The sequence below is a fragment of the Alosa sapidissima genome, chromosome 20, assembly GCF_018492685.1.
Source record: "Alosa sapidissima isolate fAloSap1 chromosome 20, fAloSap1.pri, whole genome shotgun sequence".
In the NCBI taxonomy this organism is placed as follows: Eukaryota; Metazoa; Chordata; class Actinopteri; order Clupeiformes; family Clupeidae; genus Alosa; species Alosa sapidissima.
Genome location: NC_055976.1, coordinates 4,494,126 through 4,519,109, shown reverse-complemented (window position 1 = coordinate 4,519,109; position 24,984 = coordinate 4,494,126). Strand labels below are relative to the sequence as shown.

General features: G+C 41.4%; 3 protein-coding genes across 4 annotated transcripts; all 3 read left to right on the top strand.

Moving 5' to 3' along the window:
• The first annotated feature begins 631 nt into the window (after window positions 1-631).
• On the top strand, window positions 632-2,303 carry vgll1 (vestigial like family member 1). Of its 2 annotated transcripts, none has more exons than XM_042074547.1 (3): window positions 632-791; window positions 1,091-1,270; window positions 1,546-2,303. In XM_042074547.1, the coding sequence occupies exons 2-3, from the start codon at window positions 1,108-1,110 to the stop codon at window positions 1,962-1,964; spliced, it is 582 nt and encodes a 193-aa protein (XP_041930481.1). In that variant the 5' UTR covers window positions 632-791; window positions 1,091-1,107; the 3' UTR covers window positions 1,965-2,303. The 2 variants fall into 2 exon arrangements, with proteins under 2 accessions (XP_041930481.1, XP_041930480.1); XM_042074546.1 differs by having other exon boundaries at window positions 632-795.
• Window positions 2,304-8,712: 6,409 nt separating this feature from the next.
• On the top strand, window positions 8,713-20,571 carry tmtops3a (teleost multiple tissue opsin 3a). The gene is made up of 4 exons (XM_042075560.1): window positions 8,713-9,134; window positions 11,726-12,054; window positions 14,746-14,979; window positions 17,886-20,571. Exons 1-4 carry the CDS (start codon window positions 8,756-8,758, stop codon window positions 18,093-18,095), a joined length of 1,152 nt encoding a protein of 383 aa, XP_041931494.1. The 5' UTR covers window positions 8,713-8,755; the 3' UTR covers window positions 18,096-20,571.
• Window positions 20,572-21,274: 703 nt separating this feature from the next.
• cd40lg (CD40 ligand) lies at window positions 21,275-24,105 on the top strand. The gene is made up of 5 exons (XM_042074489.1): window positions 21,275-21,582; window positions 22,365-22,499; window positions 22,589-22,604; window positions 22,709-22,780; window positions 23,000-24,105. Exons 1-5 carry the CDS (start codon window positions 21,394-21,396, stop codon window positions 23,398-23,400), a joined length of 813 nt encoding a protein of 270 aa, XP_041930423.1. The 5' UTR covers window positions 21,275-21,393; the 3' UTR covers window positions 23,401-24,105.
• The last annotated feature ends 879 nt before the right edge of the window (window positions 24,106-24,984 follow it).

The window sequence follows — 24,984 nt, the reverse complement described above, 5'->3', positions numbered from 1 at the left end:
GATAATATGGTTTACGGAACCTCAAATCTAATCTTGATCACTGCAATTATATTTAATTGTGAGCCATTATAAATATTCAGGAAAGGCTGTTCAGCAAGAGCACATCTGTTATCGTCTGGATTTGGAACAGGCTGAACAAGTTAAGTCATAGTGGCTCATCACAGACCTTTGTGCCATAAAGCTTTATTCTCTTCATTATGTATAGGTTATATAACACACATAATATCATAAGGGGCGTAGGAAGCAGCTGAAGATGAAAAGTTGGCATTGCACATGTTTTGTAGATAGATCTACATTGCTTCTTATGGATTTGGGTTTTTTGAGAGCAGCTCAAAGGGCTGGTCAGTCAGTGGTTAGTTTACTGACCTCCCAAAATTGCTTTCCTGCTATCCTCTGTGTCTCAAATAATTCAATGAAACACAAATGACAAAAGGCACCCATTTAACAGCCCCTGCTAAGCATTCTTATGGGTGGTTCTTTGAGGAGGATGTTGTATTAGTGTTGTTTTTTACATACTAGCTCACATATGTGAAACTGGGCAACTATGTAACATTATGTTATGTCATGGTTTTGTACATCAAGGCCCTTGATCAACTGGCTCAGCCACATTCTCCAGACACGCTAACAGGGATTTCCTGATCGTCCTAACCCACATTTGAAAAAAGCAAAAGCTATAGCGTGAAACCTCTTACTGCAGACTTTATTCATCTGCCATGTAGGATTGAGATATTTAGAGCACCTAAATACATGTGGAACTGACTGAGTATCATTTCCGTGCTCATTTTGCACAGGCAGGTAAGTTAAATACTGTCCTTCTCTCTCCCAGTTTCTGTTAAATTCAACGTTTAAAGTTGCTTTATTAGCATGACTGTGAACATGGAATATTATCTTGTCCCTCTGTTTTTCTTGCTAAGTGAAAAGACAGAACTAAGACAGAGAAGGGGATGGTAATTTATTTTTGTTCTTCTAGTTCATTCAGAATAAACCAGTGCAAACATGTAAATGTCAGTGCATTATTGTTTGTGGCAAGAGAGACCCCTTTTTTAGGGTGTTGATTGGCTGATTGATTCATTACTTCATTGCACCTTAGAATCTCACTGGACTTTGATGGAAGATTTAGCAGGTAATCCAGACGTTTGGAAGAAAGAGGATGGGTCAAACACCGTCATATACAACTATTTTGAATGTGACATCAATAGCATGGTGGATGCTCATTTTATCCGTGCCTTAAACAAAGGTAAACCAAGTTCCAACTACAGAAAAGGCCCAGGTAAGCACTCCTGAGAACAGAAAGTCAAAGTCAAAGTCAAAGAATTTGTTTCTTGCATTTTAAGAGATCTACTCATTAAAAACATATTTGAACTAATATACTTCATATGCTTCACACTATGTACTAAACCTCACTTGTTTGCATTCTTGTAAAACAGCTGTCACATTTTCGTCTCCATTTCGTCTCCACACACATACACACACACAGGCACACATGGTATTTACCTTGAAACTGGCACACATTGACAACTAAATAAAATCCTTTTTTTTTTAAAGTGGAGGACCGGCAATTGGAATGTTCATCATCCTTGGGTCCTGCAGGTCCTCATAAGACCTCACATGGCGCACTTCCAACAGCTGTGGAGCCTCTTACAGCCCTGCCTCTGTCGTATGGTCTGACCGGTGAAACCCTGGACCTGCTGACTGGAGGGCCCGGGCAGATGGTAGGTGTTGAACTGCCCTCTCTGTTGTACTCGCTGCCGGAGCCTGTTGAGGACCTGGACCTGATGGAGAGGAATTATGGGAGCTCTCTGCTCAGAGTGCTGCACGGTGACCGCCCGGAACTGGGGACAGTAGTGGTGGCTGGACCCAAGGCTGGGGTCATCCACAGCTGGGCCCACAACCATTTGCGCACACAGCAGCCTAACCCTGATGAAAGACATAACTCTGGTAGATTATACCTTCCTACTGACTAACTACAGTACTTAATTAATGTCATATGGTGCTATGCAATGCTGAGCCAGAATGTGACTTGTCAAAAGCTTTGTTTAGAAAACCTGACGTGTATCTGTGTATCTGCCTAGCATATTGAGTGAGATGTGTAGTGCAGCAAAGGCCATTATACAACATCACCTTTTTCTGGAAGAGGATGATGAGGGTCATTTGATTTAGCAGTTATGCATAGAGGGATGTTGACTAATTTATTTTGTGTTGGTGTCAGGGTTTCATAACATGGGCATTACCTTCCACATCCGCTTGTGATGATTAGGTGAATTAAGTGTTTTTATTAAAACTACATCTTACTATGCCTATAACATGGCAACGTGCTATATACAAATAGGCTGACACCAGACATAATTTCACTGCATTTCTTACTTCCAGTAACTATATGCATGTGACAATAAACTTCCTTGTATCATTTAGTAGATGGACACAAATAACTGTAATAAAATCACCAAGCTTTGTGTCTGATCCCACAAAATAAGACTGAAATTTGGTTTTGTTTTATCATGTGAAATATATCAGGCATTCTTATTGTCATGATGAAAGATCATTTAAATATGTTTTCGAGTCAAACCTCAGAAATCACAAAGAACACACGAAAACATACATAGAACATCAACACACACATGCAGAACATCATGCCAGTGAATTTGAATAATGTTTAAACAGCACTGCCATCTAGTGACAGAAAATGATACTGACAGATGCACATACAAGGTATTTTAGTAACATTAGTCAAGTCACCGAATAAAACCACCAACAAGATTAAAACACAGTAGTAGAACATGAAAAATTAATTAAAAGTGGACTTGACAAAAACATGGGGTAATCTAAAAAAAACTGAATTAAAAGCTAGAGAAAAGGTGGTCTTTAAATTTGATTCCCATTTGTCACAGTGGAAATGGATTTACGTTGAGAAAGGAGACTATACTCCAGAGAAAAAGCCTGATCACTTTTGGTTTTGAGGCTGGAGTCGGGGACTGACAGGAGTTGTGAAGATGACCTAAATGACCTTGTGGCAAAATACCGAATTAGCAGATTAACAATGCATTCTGGAGCTAATCCACTGAAGGCTTTAAAAACAAATAACAAATTACTTAGGGACCAATGAGGTTAGAGGACAAAGAAATAAGTAAGGTTAAAATTGTTTTCAGTGCTCTAAAGTGGGTAATTGGGGGTAATTGGTAAGTTGGTAGTCATTTCATTGTAGAATTGGAATACATTTCAAAATAGAAATACAATCCATAATTTAGCACTTTATACTGATCTTTTATTTTCACTTTACTCATAGTCAGACCATATAGATGCAGAAATAAGAACTGCATGAAAGGTTTTGACAGGAATGATGAATTCCCCAAATTTTCCCTAAAATCTCCAACTCAGTTTACCTTGGAGTCTAGAGTCTAGACTAAATAAGGTAGTATTTTGGTCCACAGCAAAGGTAAAGTACAATAATTCTAGCGAACAATGTTCATCACATTCCACATTTGATCCAGCATATTTTACCAGCATTTGAGACAATGAGGGAGGGCAAACTGATAGCGCCTCTGACTCCAATACATGAGGTTGAATGATTCTATCCAAACAACACTTACAATTTCCCCCCGATCAGCATGTCCATCTGATTCTGCCAGAGGCTTTTGGCTTGATCCTACTGGCAGATCACCACCACAGACACCCGCCCCAACTGGCACTTGGCACCAGATCCGGAACATTATTAATATGCTCCAGGAGGTTATGCCAACCGCCTGCGATGGAAACTGACACATCCAGCTTGAAAGAGACATCTGACAGCAGGCAAGGCAAAGCAAAACATATTACGCCATGTTGTCACAGCTCCTCGGATGAGACGTGAAAAGTGAGATGATGAGTGCTCTTGTTAATGAGGAAAAAGGCCCCATCCTATTGTGTCTAGCCAAGGTCCACTTCCCCACCAGCCATGTAATTTAGACCCGCAGATGGAGAGCATTCCTCCCACCACGCAGGCATGTGGATTATTGATGTATTTGTATTAATTTTAGTCTCTTCCCATCTGTTACTTTCTGGGTCCATAGGTTTATGAGGGGGAAAACTGTGGGATCAGATCATTCATCCCATTCAACTCTCCATCTCTCTCTCCATCTCTCTCTCTCTGTCTCTCAGTAGCTCTCTCTGTCTCACACTAGCATCTTTGTCTAAGGCATAATGTTGTACAATGGCCTGGTATCATGTGGATCCAAATGAAGAAGCTCATTAAGCAGCAACCATAATTTTTCTTTTCCTGAAAAGTTACAACATCATGACAGGCCAATTAATTTCCACTTAGGCTAAATGAGATTGTAGTGCCACGTCCAATCAGAGAGGTGGAAAATTATTGAATGGAAGCCTACCACGTGTCCTTGGCATTTAGAGTGTGACAGTTTTACCTTGGCAGACTATTATGCTTTCATTCAGTCTACCATTGTGTTCATTTTCACATCTGTCACCCCCTATCTGAATAAGACAAACCGTAAGGGGCTCCCACACAAAGCTGCAAATTCTCACCTTTATCAGTGCTGGAGCAGAACAGCACTACATGTTTGTTCCTGACATTAGCAAAGAATTCTGGGTGATAGCCCCTATGATACCCCCAATGTTCCCATTGTGAGATGTCCTCAAAAGACTTTGGTCAGACGCTGCAATGGAGACTCACTGCAGTGATATACAGTGGTTGACGTTTGCTGTGGAGAGGGCTAAGTGAGAACATTAAGTTGTGTGGGGTTGTATAAGGGTGAACTTCAGCACTACACTTGTGAGCGCACAGTGAGAACATTAAGTTGTGTGGGCTTGTATAAGGGTGAACTTCAGCACTACACTTGTGAGTGCACAGCATCCACCCAGAGCCTCCAGCTCTCATGTCGTGACAGCAAGTCCACTGTTGTGCCATTAGGCCGGCTCATGACTTTGGGTCATCGCTGAAAAACCTGATCAATATTAATGGGTCACTGACCCAGCAACTCTTTGTTTTAGTTGCTGTTTGAGTGACTGGGGTTGTGAGAGCTTGCCGAAAGTGACTGGATTAAAGATGGCATTTAAGGACACACTACACTATCAAAAAGGAAGTCAGTCCTATTTATCCAACCATATTACATTACAATTACTTAAAACAGTCTAGTTTTGAATGAAACACAACCTTATTGTGTTCAAATAGTTCCAATTGAGTAATCCATTTTTCTAATTGAATCATGTTAGGTAAGCGTACTTTATACTGGGGGAAAAAGGAAAAGAGGGTTTGTCACAGTTACTAATAACCAAATTAAACAAACTCATGTTTTTCTTTCAAACACAGTGTTATTACGTTGAACTATCAAATATTGCCACAGCAATGAATTTATCAAACAGAATCATGTGAGATTAATGTGAAGCATCTACATAGTACGTACTGAACCAGTAAGGCAAATAAACACATGGGATGCCCTGATGTTACCATTTCATTGTGTTCCCATGAGATAATCAAGCAGCTAACAGTGTTGGTAAAAGTTTTCACATGAGTTTTCTTAAAGAGGAATTGGAGACCAGTATAATTTGGAGCGGAGTTGTATCTTATGTTATGATTTAAGATGAACCATGCTTTGTGCACTATGTGTTAGATATTGAGCATGCAAGTATCAGTGGTTTTATAGCACATAAAATTAAGTAAATCCAGAGATTTATTTTTTTCAGTGTATAGGTGACTTGCAAGCAAAGTTTTCAACAAACAAACAGTAGTGCATGAGGTTAAGATTCCAGAGCACTAGGACTAGTTATAGGATCTTTACATCTTAACCTTTAAACACTGTTCGTTGCTACCCCCCTTAATTTACTGTTCGTGGTCAAATTTGACCGGACAGTTTTAATTGCTCTTAAATACCAATACCATGACAAAAAGTACCATATTAGAACATTAACAGCTACATCATGTGTGTTTGTGTGTGTGGGTGTGTGTGTTTCTGTATGTGCGTGCATGCCTGTGTGTGCGAACATTGGTGGTTCACATGCACAAGTGGCAACATGACAACATGAACTGACAACATGAACTGTGTGTGTGTGTGTGTGTGTGTGTGTGTGTGAGTGGGTGTACGTGTGTGTGTGTGTGTGTGTGTGTGTGTGTGTGTGTCTGTTTGTGTGTGTGTGGGGGTGGGTGTGTTTCTGTATGTGCGTGAAGGCATATGTGTGTGAACATTGGTGGTTCACACATACAAGTAGCAACATGACAACATGAACTGACAACATGTACTGAGTGTGTGTGTGTGTGTGTGTGTGTCTGTGAGTGGGTGTCCATGTGTGTGTACTGTAGGCTATGTGTGTCTGTTTGTGTGTGTGTGTGTGTGTGTGTGTGTGATGTGCGTGCTTCTGTGTGTGCATGCATGCATGTGCGTGGGAACATTGGTGGTAAGTTGTAGGAGTGTGTGTAAGGACATGTCTTTTATCTCCTGGATGAAAATTATACTCTTTCCCATTCATTTCCTATGGCGGTCAACACAAAAAAAGTGTTTCTACGTTGAATAAATCACTCAAAATTCAAAGAAAGTAGTCACAATAAATTCTATGTGTTCAAAAGCCTTTTGTGAAGGATATCATAAGATCTTGAGGTAATCTGATGAAAAATGCCATATTTATGGTACAGGGAATGTGTAAATCGGTCATTTTTGACCGGAACAGTGTTAGAAGGTTAAAAAGCATAATAGCAAAGAAAAACAGACAAAAGACAAAAAGTTGACAAAAGGATGAATGCCTCTTTTCAGATTTAAAAGAAAAATCTTGCACTTCAGATGTTTCTTAATGAAATAAATAAATAAAAAAGAACGGCTACAACCCTATTTTATTGAACTAAATTACAAACAAAAGAGAGTGCGAGATTGGGCCAAATTAAGTGTGTCTATTATGTGTCTACATGAAATGGACCACAAACAGGAGAGGACCTGGGCACTTGATCTGATGGGACACAGATGTACTGGAGCAGCTCATCAGTGGTTAGGTTAAGCTCAGCCTGGCACACATGCAGATAAAGACTAATTAGCAAGAGGGCCTAGCAAGAGGGCCTAAGAAGCACACACACAACATACATATATTTCATACAGCTGCAAGTGCACATGCATTCACATGAACACCACAGTCCATCATATGAACACTTTGATGACATTGCAGAACTTTGTTTAGATCAAAATGGGATTGTGCCAATTAGTTTTCTTTTTACATTAATTGTACATGTATTCCTGTAATTAATTTGTACATGATGTTTGTACCTGAGTTCTATAACTTATTTTGAGCTTATTTCTAAAAAGCAAATTACTCACAAAATCTGTACAAATTGCTTGTCAGTTAACTATACTGTGCAGAATACTGTAGATATTATTCCCCCCAGTAACAGATGTTATTTGGAATCACCCTGTAGGCAGATTTCAGATGATTCTATAGGTATGTCATTGAAAGCAAGAACGTAATTTAAAATGAGCATTATCATATGGGATAATCAATTGCAAGTAAAAACCTCTAATCTTGCCTTTTGGAACCCTTTTGGAACCCTTTTGGAATGGATGGGTGAGATATGTAGTCTACGCTACAGTGTGCCTCTGTTTAGGTCTGGGTCTAAACCCAAAGCCATAAATACTTAATGCATGACATGGTGACAATCCAGACTGTGTGTTTATGTAAGGAACTGCCCCGAGTGACATTATGACGGCTGTGACCAACACTGTCATCAACTGTGCCATCATGTCATTCTCTCCCCTTCCTTCCCATGATGTGTATGTGAGCCTCCACAGTGTTCCATGAGAGGCGTCAGCTCCGGGAGAGAGTCCTAATCATTGGTTTAAGTGAATAGAGCAATCAGGCCGAGACACATGAGCATTTTATGTCTGATTTTAAAAAGAGTGCACAAATCCATTCAGATGCCAGATGAGTTCAGTTGCAGAATATTGGTTGGGGTGAATGTAGGGGGAGGACCGGGGACTGACACAGATATTTGCATGAACTGGTTTCCAGCCACAGGTTTCAGAGGGGATGGAATATGTGTTTTACATGCAAAGCTGAGTGTGGAACAAATAAAGATGTATTCGAAAGTAAAGCTGCATTTGGGTGATTATGGTGAGTTAAGGGACCTCATGATTGTCAGATATGGACACACTGGCAATGATGTGGTTTCAGTCAAATTGTAGCAAGTTATTCTTCAGATAGCAGAAAGAAAGAGAGAAAGAAAGAAAGAAAGAAAGAAAGAAAGAAAGAAAGAAAGAAAGGAAGGAAGGAAGGAAGGAAAGAAGATGAAGAGAGATAGAGGATGCAGCACATGGAGTTGTACACATGCATTGGTGTAATTTTAGATCATGTGGTTTATTCATTATACACTAAACTGTAAAGCCACTAATTAGGTTTGTGAATATTAGGCTACCATACAGAACTCCAACTAATAGATCATCAACTCCTCTTCAATAAAATTGGGAGACATTCAGTGCATGCAATTGAATTCATTAATGAATTACACTTAATATTTTCATTTCCAATTAGTAAATAATTAATTCTAATAAGAATGATCTTTTGGATGATGAGTCCTTCAAGGACATTGAATGGTGACTCATCTACAAGACAGTAGCTCCACCGCCACTGGCCATTCTGAGGTCACATCATTTCGACACAGAGCGCCGAATATGAAGGGGTGTCAGTGAGTGTAATCCTTGATAGACATCGTGTTGGCTGAGTGAGACACACCAATCCCCTCTCCCAGTCGTCACTGTGTAAACACTTCTCCTGCTAACACGCTGATGCAGCCATGCTTGTCCACAGATGGAGTTTGAATTTGAGCAATTCAGAGAGTTTCAATTTAAACCAAAGCCTTAATGAAAGCACTGAGGATCCACTTTTCCCACAGGTCCCAACTGGTCTCAGTAGGACCGGCCACACCGTTGTAGCAGTTTTCCTCGGAATTATTCTTTTTTTTGGATTCTTCAACAATCTTCTTGTTCTGCTTGTCTTTGCAAAGTTTCGTTCTCTCTGGACACCCATCAACCTCATCCTGTTGAACATCAGCGTCAGTGACATACTTGTGTGCATTTTTGGCACGCCATTCAGCTTTGCAGCGAATGTGTACGGAAGGTGGCTTATCGGGGACTATGGTTGCCAGTGGTATGGTTTCGCAAATTCGCTTTTCGGTGAGTTTACTTCCCAATTTCATGGTGGGAAAATCTGCCTCAGACAAGACGGTGTGTAGATGCACGCCTCTCTCACTCTCAACCGCCCAACGCCCACCACTGTGCGTGTGTGTGTGTCCTAGTAGCCTAACTTCTACACTTTGATTACGGTGAATTAGTCAAACCTAAGAAAAAACAAAACTCTTCCAGAAAAGCTTCTACATGGGCAGTTTCTATTTTTAGCTCAGACTTTACGCAGCTATTTACTGTTATTTATTTCAACCAAAATATTTAAAGCGAACAACCAAAGTTTACTTGAATGCATTTTAGACATCACCGGAGGATGCTTTCGGAGAATAATAAGCATTTTTTTGCCTCCCTCCAGTGACTCTTATTATAGGCTGTTCACTCTCAGCAGAATTAACAGTAGCTGCCTATAATAAACAAGAGATTTCAGAATAACAATGTTAACGTAGGATAATGGTGTGATGTGTTCCTTGGATGTTCTCAATATGTTTTTGCTAACACTTTCAAGGCAGGTGAAGGTGTTCTGGATTAGAGACGAATTAGAGATTATCCTTTCTCTTCATTTGTTTAGATCGTTTCTTCAGATTAGAGCAAGCTTTACTCCAAGCACATGTCAGAGTTATACAACATTCATTATTGATGGTTGTAATTAGGTGTCTGACTACAACTGCTGTGAACACAAACATGGGTGAACGTGTGTGTGTGTGTGTGTGTGTGTGTGTGTGTTTGTGAGCGAGAGAGACACAATGCAATAGTCATGTTTATAATTAAGTGGAAGCCTATTGTCAGGCACGGCGCTCGCTGTTAAATTAAACTGTGACTGTGTGTTTGGACGAACAATGTATGCTTTGAGGTAACCACAGGACAGCAACTTGTCAACAATCATCTGAAAGTGGCATGACAGTAATTGCTCTTGCTCTCTCTGGTCCTTTACCACAAAAAGAAAATTCTATGATTTTGAATAACTTAAACCAGATTATTTCACATCTCAGGCCTTTGAAAATAGGGAAGAAGGAAGGATATTTACATGCTTAATTAAATGTAGTAAATGACTCCAACACAACCAACACTCCACCCCCCCATTGTTCTGACATTTGGGTGTAGGTCTCATTTCTGGGCAGTAATTGCACTATGGGGAGTAGCGTGGCTCTCCAGGTCCCTTTGAAAGGAGCTGCCGGAGCTGGGGCCGTGGCTGCTTACACAGGGCAGTCTGGGTGGGCAACATCCCGGGGGGAAGCCAGGGGGGAGTTGGCAGTCCCTGCACATCAGCATTATGCCACCAGTCCATTTTCCTGCCAGTCAAGTATGTGGAACTTGGGCTGTGATTGCAGTAAAAGTACAGCATTCTTTGTCTGCAGCCAAGGTGAATCAGGGCAAAATTGATTGTGTGGTGGATGCTTGCCCGTTTCGTTTCAAGCCATTTTAATTAGATTGTGGTCATCATATAAGCTGTTGATGCATCGGATTGGTGAGCACTCTTTCCTTGTGGCAGATTTGTTTTTCATCTCCTATCTGGAGCACAAAGGAAATCTCAATATACGAGTACAAGGTTTCCATGGCCACGGCACCAACACTTCAGAGACATTGTTGCATTCTATTAGGAACCCACATGGGATGCTGATATATGCAGGGACTTAAGTTGTTATAAATTGTGCATAGATGACAACAGTGAACCCAAGGAATTCCTGAAAGATTTCAGACCATTAAAAATCAATCTTATGCAAAATAACAGAAAATCATCATCATAAAATTGTGTATTAATTCCTCCAGCCTGTTTTAATTGTGGGTTTAACTTATTAAATGTTTCATCAGGTAAGTTCAATTCATTTGTACTATTTTATTTTAGTACATTTGTACATTTATTCATTTTGTGTTCTTATTCATTTTGCAGACTTTAGTGGGTGACGCGGTCATGATGAAAAGACAAATGTAGTCAGGGTCACTGTATATTCCACTGTACTCAAAGACTTTAACCCACGATGCTGGCACCAGCAGGACATCACTTAAGTGAAAAACACAAGGAGGACAGGTCATTAAAATCTTAGGGCTCCCACACTTTGTTAAACATCAAATTCAAAGACTTTTCAAGGACTTTCCAGTCCCAATTCCCTCAAATTCAAGGACTTTTGAGATGCGCAGCAAAGTTAATTGCTCTTACAACTCAGACATTTTTGCTGAAGCTCATTGCATTACTAAGAAAATATATTCAAGCACTTTCAGTGACCCGATTTATTTTCAAAATAAAGTCCTGAAAAAGATTTGAAATGTTGTCTGTGAAAATGGATGGGAACCCTGTTGTATTAATGGAGGAAAATTCATCTCTTAAAATAATGGAGTCACCTTTTGATGAGCTAAATGGATTCACCTTATTATGAGCTAAATGGAATTCAAAAGGTTACAAAGGAACACCCACAGATAATCTTTAATTATGTAATACTGTAAGTGCTGATGTTGAATTAAGTTGCTCTTAATTAAAGTGCCAAGTGTGATTGCTCATTTCACATCTCCTTAGGCCTGTGCAAATGTGTTTGAACTTCTCTGAACATCTCCCAGTGGCTCCTCACCCCTCTGCTCTCTATGCCCAGGCATTGTGTCCTTGGTGTCCCTGTCCATCCTGTCTTACGAGCGCTACTCGGCCGTGCTGTGTGCCACCAAGGCCGACGTGTCGGACTTCCGCAAGGCCTGGCTGTGTGTGGCGGGCACCTGGCTGTACGCGCTGCTGTGGACGCTGCCGCCGCTCCTGGGCTGGAGCCGCTACGGACCGGAGGGGCCGGGCACCTCGTGCTCGGTGGAGTGGCAGCGGCGCTCGACCGGTGGCATCTCGTACGTGGTGTGCCTCTTCGTCTTCTGCCTGCTGCTGCCACTGCTGCTCATGCTCTTCTGCTACAGCAAGATCCTTCTGGTCATCAGAGGGGTGAGTGAGGGAGTGCGCACCGCTGTGGTAGTGTCCGGTCCATCAGGACCAATCTGACCACACACCTCTCCCTAGAGAGTCTCTTCACTTGCTGCACATTCCTACTGGAGCTTTGATGCCCATCATCACATATCATAGCACATAACATAGTACCAGTATGCCTTTTAAAAACTTTCAGCCTGAATGGCTGATATGTGAATATGCTGGCTACTGTTCAATGTAATTTAATTTTACTCGACTGCTGATAGACAGCCAGGATGTTTATGTTATGTCTAAGAGAAGGAACAGGGTCAGAGTTGACCTTTTCCACAAAAACTATTCACTCTGACTTCTAAGAAAAGCACTACGCTCGACCACATAAGTAAACCTTAAGAAGTCCTTCGTTAAAAGCCTTCAGGCTCCCTGACCAGAACAATTGGCTCGCTCCTCGCATTGCAAACACATTACTGAGCCATTCACTTTGATACTGATCCTCAGTTGTAGTGAGGACAGAAAATGAAAATGGGGTAAGTATTGATTACAGAGACGGAATCATTAATCCCGAGACACGCTTCTGTGAGAGTTTATGCAATGTGTTGTGCCTCAGTTGTAATGTGTAGGTTCTATGTACTGTATGCCTGTAGACATCACTGTGATCTCTGCTGCCCCCCTTTCTTGTGCCAGTCAGGAAATGAGTCTGATCCCATCACCTCTCACTGTGATAGACAAGCTTTAGTTAGCGTCTCGTCTCATACCAGAAGCTGGGTGGCTTTGGTATGTCTCTACCCAGTAATCTATTTTTAGTCCACCACTATTGATTTGTTTCCCTGAGAAAAAAGGGACGACATTTCTCTGGGGGGTTGGGCAGTTAAGACAGACGCGGTTCAGGGGGTCACCAAACCTGCCTGTGTGAGTCATTCAGGCTCGCAGGGCATTACATAAACAACTGAGCCCAGTGCAGGAATATGTAATTAGGGTATCCGCGGGCTGGCGGAGAGAGTGCATCACTAGCACCATTCCACATACAGTATGAATCAGCCCACAGGGGTATTTTTAGCGTCGGGAGCCAGCCCCCCGTTACTATTGGTGACCACACCGTTATGTAACCAGCTCATTTTCTCCAGGATTTGCTTCGGCTCCGTTGCTTAGCAGATGAATGGAGAGCGAGTGGACCGAGAGCCACTTCAGTGATCTTCCGAAAGGCACTTTGACTTATCAGAATTTGAGCCCCCAACGCAATCTTGGATGTGAGTAGAATAGTGAATATAGAAATATAATGGCTTATTCTCAGCAAGACAGGGTTGCCATTGATGACTGTGAATGTGATATTGAGTCACACAGTGATAGCCTTCTCTGGCTCCTGAAGCCATGAAATAAATTCCATTTGGTAAGAGATATATTGCCATCTACATTGAGCATTGAACCATCACTTGGCTGATGTTATATACATTTAAACTCTCCAATAAGAGAAGGCATTTTCCTGCAACATAAATGGAAAAAAGTCATAGTTATGAGTTCCTTCCTCTGTGCATTCAAAACTAATCTGAAGATCTAGTTATTGGTGACCTGCTAGGGCTGTCCATGCTGAAGGGTTGTCATTACACGGGTGAGAGAGTGTTGGTTAATGCTGTGAGCGTTGGACAGAGCGGGACGGCTCCCAGCCTGCAGGGCTAATGGAGCGTGTAAAAGGAGGGAGTGATGACAGAGCTGCCCGTGGACATGACCACCACTCCGGTCATTACGAACCACTGCTGGTGTTCGTGCTCTCAGGTGTAAACGCTCATCCTTAAAATGGACGTCTGCAGGGGGTGCTTGCGGTGTGGTCTATTACAAGCCCAGGGGAGCATAAAAAACAGTACTCTGAGATTGGACACACGCCTCTGACGATATACAAGACCTCTCTGCCCGGCTAATCTAAAGAGGCGCAGGCCGTTAAGTCAGCCTATCTGCTTCTTAGGCATGATCCGCTATCTAGAGGATGCTGTCTGTCTGCAGGGACTGAAAAGACTCCCCAGGCTCTGGGGTTCTTATTCGCTGGGCGCCGTATCTTCTTGAGATGTGTCAAAATGAAATGGCAATCCTCAAGTGTTTCTTTTTAAAATGACACACCAGACCAATGAAAGGGTACTTTTACTAATCTTAGACGTGAACACCCATATAACTGACCACCTCCAGGCTAGATGATGCTTGAAGACTCTTAAGCCAGTAGCCAGACATATGCCAACATGAAGCACTCCCTTTGAAGCTTGATACAAAGCAATACTTTAAAATGTCTCAGACTGTTTTCATCTTTTTCCTTTTGTCTGAGACTCTGAAAAATCAATTAAGATTCCTATTAGGTGATGGATAAGACGGCCTCTGCTTTGGAAATGCAAGCCCTGACTAAGCTACTCAGTTGTTTGGCCAGAAATGTCATTTGATTGGCTGAGTACCTACAAGGCTGAGGCAAGGCTTTTGTTTATTTCAAAACTTGAGTGTGTATCTTTCAGTGCATTTATAATGCTGCTCAACATAATGGACTCAACATTTTGTTAATCAATCGTAGATGTATGGTCTTCTGTGAAAGGGATAGGCAACTTACAAGGACTCTGCCTAATTGTAGCCCTCAGACTGACGACAAGCTGGAATCATCAGTGTGTTATTATCCTTGATGCTTTGAGAGGAATGAGCTGAGGATCCCACACATGTGCCGTTTCTTTGCTCATTTCTCAGGTGAATAGGATGAACCTGCTGTCGGTGCAGAGGCGGCAGAACCACATCCTGCTGATGGTGTTCACCATGGTGTCCTGCTACCTGCTCTGCTGGATGCCCTACGGCCTCATGGCCCTGGTGGCCACCTTTGGGGAGATCGGCCTGGTCACGCCGGTCGTCAGCGTGGTGCCCGCAGTCCTGGCTAAGAGCAGCACCGTCTTCAACCCCGTCATCTACGTGCTCTTCAACAACCAGGTTGGCCTGCCTTTCCACAGCCACTAAGATGAGTTATCACTAGTCATTAGCAGTGCTGGCTTTGGACATGTATCTTTCTCATTAGTACTATATAATAGTATAGCATAATAGCAATAACAATGACTAATAGATATGTTTTTATGAATATATTTATATATTATATGAATTTATGGTAATTTTTTTATTATTTTTTTGGGCTTTTTATGCCTTTAATTATAGGACAGTAGAGATTGACAGGAAGTGAATGGGAGAGAGAGCAGGGGTGGGATCTGGAAGGGACCACGGGGCGGGAATCGAACCCGGGTCGCCGGCGTACGATGCAGGTGCCCCAGCCAGTTGCGCCACAGCTGGGGCCGAATTTATGGTAATTTTGATACCACAGATGAATGAAGGCCCAGTCAGGCAATGATTGGAAAAGTCAGGAAAAGAGTTTTATTTACGATATACAATATCAGGGGAGAGACAACATACCTTCACATAAAGATCCACCAGCTGCTCTAGCTAAACAAGCAAATAGTCAGGGTTTAATAATCTTTCCAAGTTGACGGGAAATGGTGTTGGCCATCCCAGCTTACGCTAACCATACTGACTCAGATCCTGATCAGTGCCAACCTGACAACCCAGGGCAGATAACTACTGATGCAGTGGACGCATTCATGCAGAACTGAGACACATGGCAAAAACATACTCCCCCTCATCTCTAAAGGCATAGTCACACAAAGATACACTAGGGAAGTGGACAGGAACAGAATGAAAAAAACAACAGTCATGTAATATGTGGAAGAACACAGAACAGACTTCATCCATAATTCTTTCTGTAAACATAAGAACGCATAATAGACAAGAAACATGAATAAGAAATGACTATATACTATAAGACATGAATTATGATCTCAATATTGCTCGATGTTGTTTTAAGCCCCCACCGTTGACTTCAAGGCAGTGCTGCGACTGTCGACTTTAAGGCACCTAACCTTAACCCTAACCCTAACTCTAGTGCCTTCCATGCAGCGCTGCCTGGAAGATGACGTTTGGAGCTTAAAGGGACACCAGGCAAGCCTGACGCTTTTTCTCTACGAAACTCCCCCTCGCTCGGTCTGAAGCTCTTTTCCTTTTCTTTGCATCTTCCGTCAAGGGTTTTCGCTGCTTCTTCGCCGGCTCTGCCATTATACACACGTTTGCAACAATCGCTAGCGTTTCGTTAGCCTGCCTCTGTGCTGTGGATGCAGGATGTAAACTGATCCTGCTTCAGTCGGCAGGTACGGTACACTGAACTTGCAAGCGGGATATTCTTCCTACAGGCAGTAGGGGCGGGCGAGAGAGTCTTCATTCGCACTGTAATGAGTCATTTAACCATATACCGACTTACGAAGATGTGTAATTAACACGAAAACGTTAATTACTCCAAGTAACCTCAATGCTCTCATGAAAATTAATTCAATATAATATATAATGAATAATATAGAATAACAATACTTTAAAAGTATAATAGTACTATAATAGACATGTATTTACAATGAAGTTCTTTCATAGTTGTATTTTTAAAGCACTGTCATGTTCACATATTAATTAATCCAAACAAGTTCTTTTAGCCTCAACTAAGAATGTATTAGCCTGCATTGAAGAACATTTAGGATAAAGCATATAAACAACCCTGAAATGAATTTAGTCAGGAATAAGTGTCTGAAAGATGACTTGTGGAAAAGCAGTGAGGAGGACTTTACCATGCCATCTCCCTCTCTTCTGGTGAGGAGGAGACATGAGGTAGGTAGACAGTGCCTTGTGTCTTTGTCCACTGCTACATGTCAGCCCTCCTGTACATCTTTATCGCCATGGACACGCTCCTAAATTAGCCGCTGCTAAACTCAGCAGCACCGCCCCCGCTCACACCCTTGTGGCTGGCCAGCACAGCGGGCAGGGGGCGGCTCGCGGCCGTGTGAATGAGGCCGATGCTGCCTGGTGTCCTGCCTGATGGCCCTGCCATTGATTGGCATTGTCCAGTGACACGGCAGCAGAGCCTGCACGTCCCAATGAGGCATCGCTGGCGGTAGCAAGGATGATCTGCAGACTAGGCCCAGTCACCCATATATGGATTTAGCCTGGTCCTATATTAAAAGCAAACTGAAACGTCAAAAGGAAAAAAAGCTTTTAGTTTAGGACTAGGCTTAATGCATATACTGGAAACTGGCTGATCGAGTTCAAAATTAATTGTCGATGGTGCTGATATTGGAAATTGTAGTCTAACTAACTGTCGTCTGTATGGGTTCATTTTAGGCCAGTTTAATACATTTGTTGTGAAAATTCAAACTTCTGTTGCCTGATCTACATAACATGTTTGGTTTGAGGGCCAAAGATTTGTTTTATTTTCCCATTGGATTGAAGACACAAGTTAAGAGATTGACCTCTGGCTTAGAGTGCATACAGTAACCTACAGAAGAACAGTCACCGTGCTGCCCACAGGGAGTTTAGAAGAATCTCTTTGACAAATACAAATGTGTGCATCTTTAAAATGCTTAGAGAAAATTCAACAACTCCCAAACGAGGTCCTTTAGAGCTAAAAAGGATGTTTTATAATGTTAAAACCTTATATATACAGTTAGTGGTTAAAACATATTACCCCCCACCCCCACCCACACACACACATAACCAAAACATGGATCAGAATACTGTTGGCAGAATTAGTAAGGATTCATGAAAAACATGGTGATCATAGAATGCACCTCCAGATGATATGTGTGTTTAGTGTTTGTCCAGAGAGCATACTATGTGCACTCCCCCCCGTGCTTGTCTCAGTTCTACAGGTGCTTGTCTCAGTTCTACAGGTGCTTGTCTCAGTTCTACCCCGTGCTTGTCTCAGTTCTACAGGTGCTTGTCTCAGTTCTACTGGTTCCCCGTGCTTGTCTCAGTTCTACAGGTGCTTCCTGGCCTTTGTGAGGTGCAGTGCTGACCCGCAGTCCGTCCACTCCTTCCACCCCCCGCAGAGCAGCAGGGAGGAGGCCGTGGCTGTGGGCTCCTCCCTCACTCACCGCAGGTCCCTCAGCCTGCGCCACCCCAGCAGGACCCCGCTGAGCATGGAGAGGCGCACGCTGTCGCTGGTGGTCCACTACACCCCCTGACCAGTGGGAACGGACAGTTGGAATGACTTGGTGCTTCATTGCCGGACTAAAAAGACTGAAAGGAGGAAGCTGAAAGTAAAAAAATGTATGTGTTTATATGTTGATACTTTTGCGCTCCAGTGTTAGCTACCATTCCTAAACATAACAAACATGCAGTGATATTCCTTTGGTTTATTGATTGTGTATTTTGTAATGTTTGCACTTTAAAACAGACTGATATGTGAACATAAAGTATTTAAAATTGTCAAGGTTTCCCACTAGAGTGATTAGAAGGAGCGAGATTAAAGGAGGGTCAGTGTATAACAGAGTGCTGGACTGAACTGGACTTGCCAAGCCTGTAGTCACCACCCTTAGGGGGTTTGCCATGCGGAAAGGTCTTCAGGGAATAGCCTTGCATAACACTTCCAGAGCGAATGCCATGCCATGTATCTCCACCAGACATCCATACCACTGTGGACATGACAGCAAACCGAGATTCTTTTTTAAAAGCATATTGTGCGGTAAATAATTTATAATGCATATAAGAAGTTCATTGATGAATCTGATTGTGTATCTTGGTATTGCAGTGGAAAATTTAATTAGTCCCACGTTCCTCAACAAAAAGACTGCATCCAACTAGATTTTAATCATGGGAATGTGCTGCCAAATGCCTACCGCCTACATTGTCATGTCATTTGGTGACAAAACATCCTTATGAAATGATGGATTGTTTCCACACTGAACTGAACTTGAGTGGCATATTTATCATGAAAATGCAACCAGTCTGACAGTGGATGAGCAGGTGGGAGAGCATGTGTAAGCTCTTAACCAGTGTGGCAAAGTACTGTGAGTGAGCGAGAGCTCCACAGGCTTAGGTTCTCATAAATGAGAAAAAATATAAAAAATATGTCCTTTATGGACTGTGGTCTGATAGGGATTCTTGACTTTTTAATTCTTAACTATTTCTATTTTTTAAGCCATCATCTTGATTTTAGATGCAGCATAAACTAACATGTAATCTAAGAGTTGTGTGCAATACTGAGTTATGTTTTTTTTTTTTTAAATGTGCTGTATATCAGTTCAGTTGACCCTGTCTGCAGCAATAGACGTCCCGCACTACTGTATGTGCCCAGCAGGGGGATCAGGACAGGCTGTTGCATCATGTCAGGGTGCACATGTTGATGTTCAGTTCCTCACTATTCTGTTTAGTGTAACTTGAGAGACTTAATCTGTTACCACATGAATGCACAGAATCTTTCCATTTGCTTTCCAGGATCTGTGATTCTATCTACACCAAGTGAACAGCTGTGTGTATACGTGTTTCCTAGAATGTCTTGCTCTGTGGGGCTGTGCTTATAATACACTATCTGCTGTTGAATGTACTAAGCAAACTGAATGTAAATATGTAATGTTACTACAGTTTGAGTAGTAGTTTTATTATGATGTGCAATGTATCAGTACTATAATCAGAATTTCCATACATAATTTTACAAAAGGGAAAAAAGAATCGGTAATGCCATTCAGAAATGTGTGTTTTATACTGTATTCCAAGGAACCCAGGCACTTAAATTATATTTTCTAAATTTACACAAACTTCCAACAGTGTCATTTTAGAAAGATATAAAACAGCAAACAGCAATAACAACATGCATTGAATTAGTATAGCTACTATTCTAAGAGGGAAGTATTCCTAACTCTCTCTCTCTCACACACACACACAAACACACACACACAGTATATTTCTCCCAGTCTCCCACACAAAATGAAAAATGTTCTTACCTGAACACTTTGTGTTTTCAATTGCATACATTTTGCAACAGGATGTAACACAATCAACATGAAGTGGCCCCAAGCATGTAGCTGATTATTTACCTATTAGCGCATTTCACAGTGTTCATTCAGACAGCCCCAGCTTGCTGCTATGGTACCCTGAGTGCATATGTCCATAAGGGTATAACTGCTTCATGATATTTCATATGAAGAACTATTGTGCAGTGATTCTGAAAGTGTGTCTACTGTATGTTACGTATGGGGGGAGAACAGTAACACTCTCACACTTTCACGGTAAAATCTCACCACGACCACACAACACAATGCATTATGAAAGTTTTCACCAGAACAGTTGCAGGATGGCTAGCACCCTGTTAGTGTTTTAGCATTTCCTCCAGGGTGAACCAGACCGGTTCCAGTAGTACACAAGTACACAAAGTTAAACCACTCCCAGATTGCACCGTTATTGCGTATTAAGCATTTCTTGGAACACATATAGCATTCTGAAAAGAGATGAGTTATCACGGAAGTTCTTTTTTGTCACACATTCATTTTTTTCCCCCCTTGGAATGTCTTTGAAAGTGAATTTGACTATGTTGCGATGCTGGTGTCGGTGATAGCTGAGAGAGCTTGTGTTTTCCATGCAAGATGATGCAGAACACTGTTGTGACAATGGAACAAAAACAAATAAAAAGAAAGATGTGTCTGGGATCACCAATGACTAGGAGTTAGTCATCTGTCTCAATCAAAAAAAACCTTATCACCATTCAATTAATTAAATTGCTAGTTAGAATGAATGAATGAACTTAACCGAAACTGATGGGACAAATAAGAGTAGCTGCAAACAGTTTGAGTGGACTGGTTCTCACATCTGACCACAGCAGAAAAGGGTCACTGTGGTTAGTGCTTCTATAACCCTTAATAACTGGCCTGAAATGTTGCTGCAACAGAAGTGTTAGAGGCCCAGTTTTTATTTTTCACATTTTGGTGTTGAGATGTGTTGATAATGATATAATGATATCATCACACAATGTGTTTCAGTACAGAAAAAGACATGCTTTAGTGCAGGCTCCCAATTTCTATAGTAAGGACAAGTCTGAAATATTAATCTGACAAAATCTGGACAAAATCATACAACCATAACCATTAAAGAATTACATCCAAATCTGTGTGAAAGTTACAGAGTGCACAGAAGTTGGTTCACAGCAAATGGTATTTTATGAAACTTAGTAGGCCACTCTGTCAAAATGTGAGAAAACGGGGGCTTTGACACTTCTGTTTTCCTGTGAGAGAATGAAATGATCATAGTCTTAATAAAGAATTTACATCATGAAGGAGACCCAGATTAAGAAAAAAAAAATTAGACACACCTCCAGCTCTTGATGTACAGAGATGTGCACTTTTTATAGGTATGCATGATAAAAAGGAAGTGCTGTCAGACTGTCACTCACACTGCTGAGGCGAGCTGAACTGTCAGTTCTTCATTACTGCATGGGGGAGCCTAGTTAGCACGTCTCCATCTCTCTACACCTGCTCTCTCACTGGCACCATGATAAACACCTACCACACCAGCCTGCCGATGCCACCGCCGCCACCTCCACCAGTCCCTCCTCGCTTCCACAGCAGGCCTGAGCCGCGGCACAACTCAAGCCTGATCTGGTTCTTGGCTGTGGTGCTGGTGATGCACATGTTTCTCACGTTTGGGGGATTCATCTACCTTTTTCACAAGGGCAACCAGGTAAGCCGTCTCTGTTCCTTCAGTCAGCTACTCATGTACAGCTTGGAAACATATTCATAGATTTCGAATGAATTACTGTCTGCATACATCATTTCAAATAGCATGTTAATATTTTCAATCTGGAAAGGTTTTCTTAGAAGTGAAATATAGCATTGTTGGTATATGGAAATAGGCTTGTTCATTATATTAATTGTAATTATAGAGGATGTTTTCCTGGTCAGGAAAGTTAATATCTATCCCACTGATTTGAAATAATGCAAGACAAAAAATATAACTTGATTTGACATTCCAACCTGAACAAGCATGCTACTCTGAGCCAGTAAAGATGGAGCTCTTTGCCCTGCGTGGCTCTAGAAATCATTCAGACAAGAGCGGAAATATATTGTGAAAGTTGAAGCTTTGAAGAATTACTATTACATTCAAAGAAAAAGCTTGTACTGTAGCACTGCAGTCGTTTAACCACAAAAGCAACATGTTTCAGTACAGAAAAAGACATGCTTTAGTGTAGGTTCCCAATTTGAACTGAATTCCCAAGTGGCTTCTTTCTTGTTCTATAATATAAGGAAAAGTCTGAAATATTAATCTGACAAAATGTGGACAAAATCATACAACCATTAAAGAGTTACATCCAAATCTGTGTGAAAGTTACACAGTAGTTGAGTACACAGAAGTTCACAGCAAATGGTATTTTATGAAACTTGAAAGTGACTTACTGGTACATACTTACATCATTAATTATATGCATAAAACTGGATAACTTTGTAACTTACATTCCATTACAGCAAGAATTGAATGAAAACAATGATGACTTCCACATCCTAAAGAGACTTCAGCAATGTAAAGATACAAACTTGGATGGCCAGTCATTGCCCGACTGCAAACAGGTTCTAGACAAATTCAACAACATTGTGGCAAAGGCAAGTCAATGTTTAACCATGGATATGTTAACCACTTTAAACTCCCTTGTACTTGAGGTAAATTAATCTTTTTTATTTGTTCTTTCCAGGCCTCACAAACAGAAGGTAAGTACCTTCATTATAGTTATTTGTTATTGCTTATTTTGGGCATGTTTGTTGGTCATCAAAGAGCTGACAGCTATGCTTTTGTTTGTTGTTCTTTATTGAAGTTGCCATGTTGACTGGGGACCACTACGATGGAGCTCTAGCGCACATGTCAGTCAGGAGAACTTCAAGCACAGGTAGGACAACTGCTTTCCCTCAAGTTGTATATCTTCCACATGTGGCACACTTGAACCAAAAGACTATCATTCACATAAAAATGGTCACCTCATGTCAAATAATTAGCTTGAATATTTGACAGTTAAGAAAGCTACTGAACTACTGAAAACTGCAGAAAACTATTGATTGACTGCTGGATGTGTTGGAGGTGTCACAAAGCTATGTCTCATTCCCAACAGGAAAAGGCAATGCGGTCCGTGCCCTGGAGTGGAACTCTGACCATTCTAGTCAAGTGAATGTGGACACAGAGGGTGATAGCAGACTCCGCATCAGTCGCGCCGGCTACTACTACATCTACTCACAGGTCACCTTCTCCATCAAGAACGGCACAGCGCCGTTGGAAAACACCATCCGACATGTCAAGTTGAAGAAGCCGGACAATACGTGGAGCAAACCCCAGGAGATAGACGAGGTCTTACTCAAGTCTTACTGTCCACCCACAAAGTTACCGCTGTGCACTGCCTCACAAGGAGGGGTGTTCAAGCTGGACAAAGATGACCGGTTGTATGTGCAGGTGACGAACCTGAGCTGGGTGAACTATGACTGGAGTGCCACCTTCTTTGGATTATACAAACTTTAAGAACTGGAGCTTCCTGTGCTGGACCCAAGGAGACAAGGAGGACAATCAAAAAAAGCCAAGAAGTTTAAGGATACGGGACTTCACTATTCACCTGCACCATTTTCCTTCTTCTACTGGAATACTTCCTAAAATGAATGGCAACAGAACAATGAAAAACTGCACTACAATTTGAGTAAAAGTCCTTTGAGAAGAAAAAACTGAGAATGTATTTAATCTTTGGAAGATTTGAATAGACACTCTTCTGTCTCCAGAGTATTATGTCAGTAAATGGTATTTATGGTAGCATCATTTGATAAAACAACTTGCTGGGATTGGTAATGAAGGTTATGAAGGACATATTTTCGGCTCTTTGATGAGTTCACATGAAACCATGTTTCCAAATGACATTGATTGACTTGACATTGATTGGTTCATGAAAGTGTAACCAAGCTGACATATATGTAGTAGTAATCTGCTAGAATAATATTGTAGCTAATTTTCATATGGTGACCCTGCATCGGTCTCCTAACAACAGAATATACGGTATTTAGATAACTGACCTTGTGTTTGCAGTGGCAATGTTTTAAGTAACTTATTTCTCTTTTCGGAGAGTTTGAAAAAGATTGTATTTATTTGGGGACTGGGGTGAATACTCAGGACTCCTGTGCTTTGCTATATTGTAAATATTGACATTTATATTAAATGTATATTTTGTCATGATTTAAATATATTTTGGAACATATTTTGCTTAAATATCAATTTTATACCCCTAAGAGAGCACAGACAGTAAGCAGTGTACTGGGTTGCTCTGTGTTTCTACACAGGGAATAAGGTCATTTTCATTTTTGAGTAATACAACTTTGAGAGCTGATTAGTGTGATGGGTAAGAGACAGTGGGAGGGAAGTCATCTCTATTCCCCAACAGGCCCACCAATCCACCACACTTTCCACTGAAACTGCTAAACAGATGAACAGAGGAATCTATCATGTATTTTTGGAGGGCTTATGCATGCTTATTAGAGAGCAGACAATAGCAGTTGTCATTGACATTTTTATAGGCTTGTGCATATTGTTGGTTAACTATGCAACAAAGCACCCTATTTATTTGTTATATTTGTTATACACATTCACCACTTCTGACATGATGCAGCGTTTCTGCAGAACCTTAGGGGCAGTTTTGCAGTGATGTGGTAAGTGGGTTTACCCATAACACCAGGACCCCCAAAAGTAGGCCGTGCTGGAACCACATTAAAACAGAATTTGGGTTACAACGCTTTAAGAGGGGGTTAGTGATTCAGCTGCAAGAGGGGGTTAGTGATTGTAATTTGCAGACATGCAAAATTTTCGTCCATCTTGGCCTGTAACCATAGTCCAGGCACCCAGGCCTGTAAACATGTATAATGATGTTAAGGTTAGAAAGCAATTATGTAGGCCTAAATAATAAATCATTAAGGTGTGTGTGTTTCACACTAATCAATATCAGAGAAATTGATCATTAATAAATATTTAAAAGCTTCACTAAAGAGGCCATTTTGGTATAATTACAGAACTTAAACAGGCCTTCAATGTTCAAGAGAAATGACTATAAACTCCCTTGAAAGTGCT

Bases quoted from the DNA above. Each gene is read 5' to 3' on its own strand.
- vgll1 (XM_042074547.1), top strand. From the start codon at position 1,108: ATGGAAGATTTAGCAGGTAATCCAGACGTTTGGAAGAAAGAGGATGGG. The intron at 1,271-1,545 runs GTAAGCACTCCT...TTTTTTTTAAAG, and splicing joins CAACTACAGAAAAGGCCCAG to TGGAGGACCGGCAATTGGAA.
- tmtops3a (XM_042075560.1), top strand. From the start codon at position 8,756: ATGCTTGTCCACAGATGGAGTTTGAATTTGAGCAATTCAGAGAGTTTC. The intron at 12,055-14,745 runs GTGAGTGAGGGA...CTCATTTCTCAG, and splicing joins TCCTTCTGGTCATCAGAGGG to GTGAATAGGATGAACCTGCT. The intron at 14,980-17,885 runs GTTGGCCTGCCT...TGCTTGTCTCAG, and splicing joins ACGTGCTCTTCAACAACCAG to TTCTACAGGTGCTTCCTGGC.
- cd40lg (XM_042074489.1), top strand. From the start codon at position 21,394: ATGATAAACACCTACCACACCAGCCTGCCGATGCCACCGCCGCCACCT. The intron at 21,583-22,364 runs GTAAGCCGTCTC...ATTCCATTACAG, and splicing joins TTTTTCACAAGGGCAACCAG to CAAGAATTGAATGAAAACAA. The intron at 22,781-22,999 runs GTAGGACAACTG...CATTCCCAACAG, and splicing joins CAGGAGAACTTCAAGCACAG to GAAAAGGCAATGCGGTCCGT.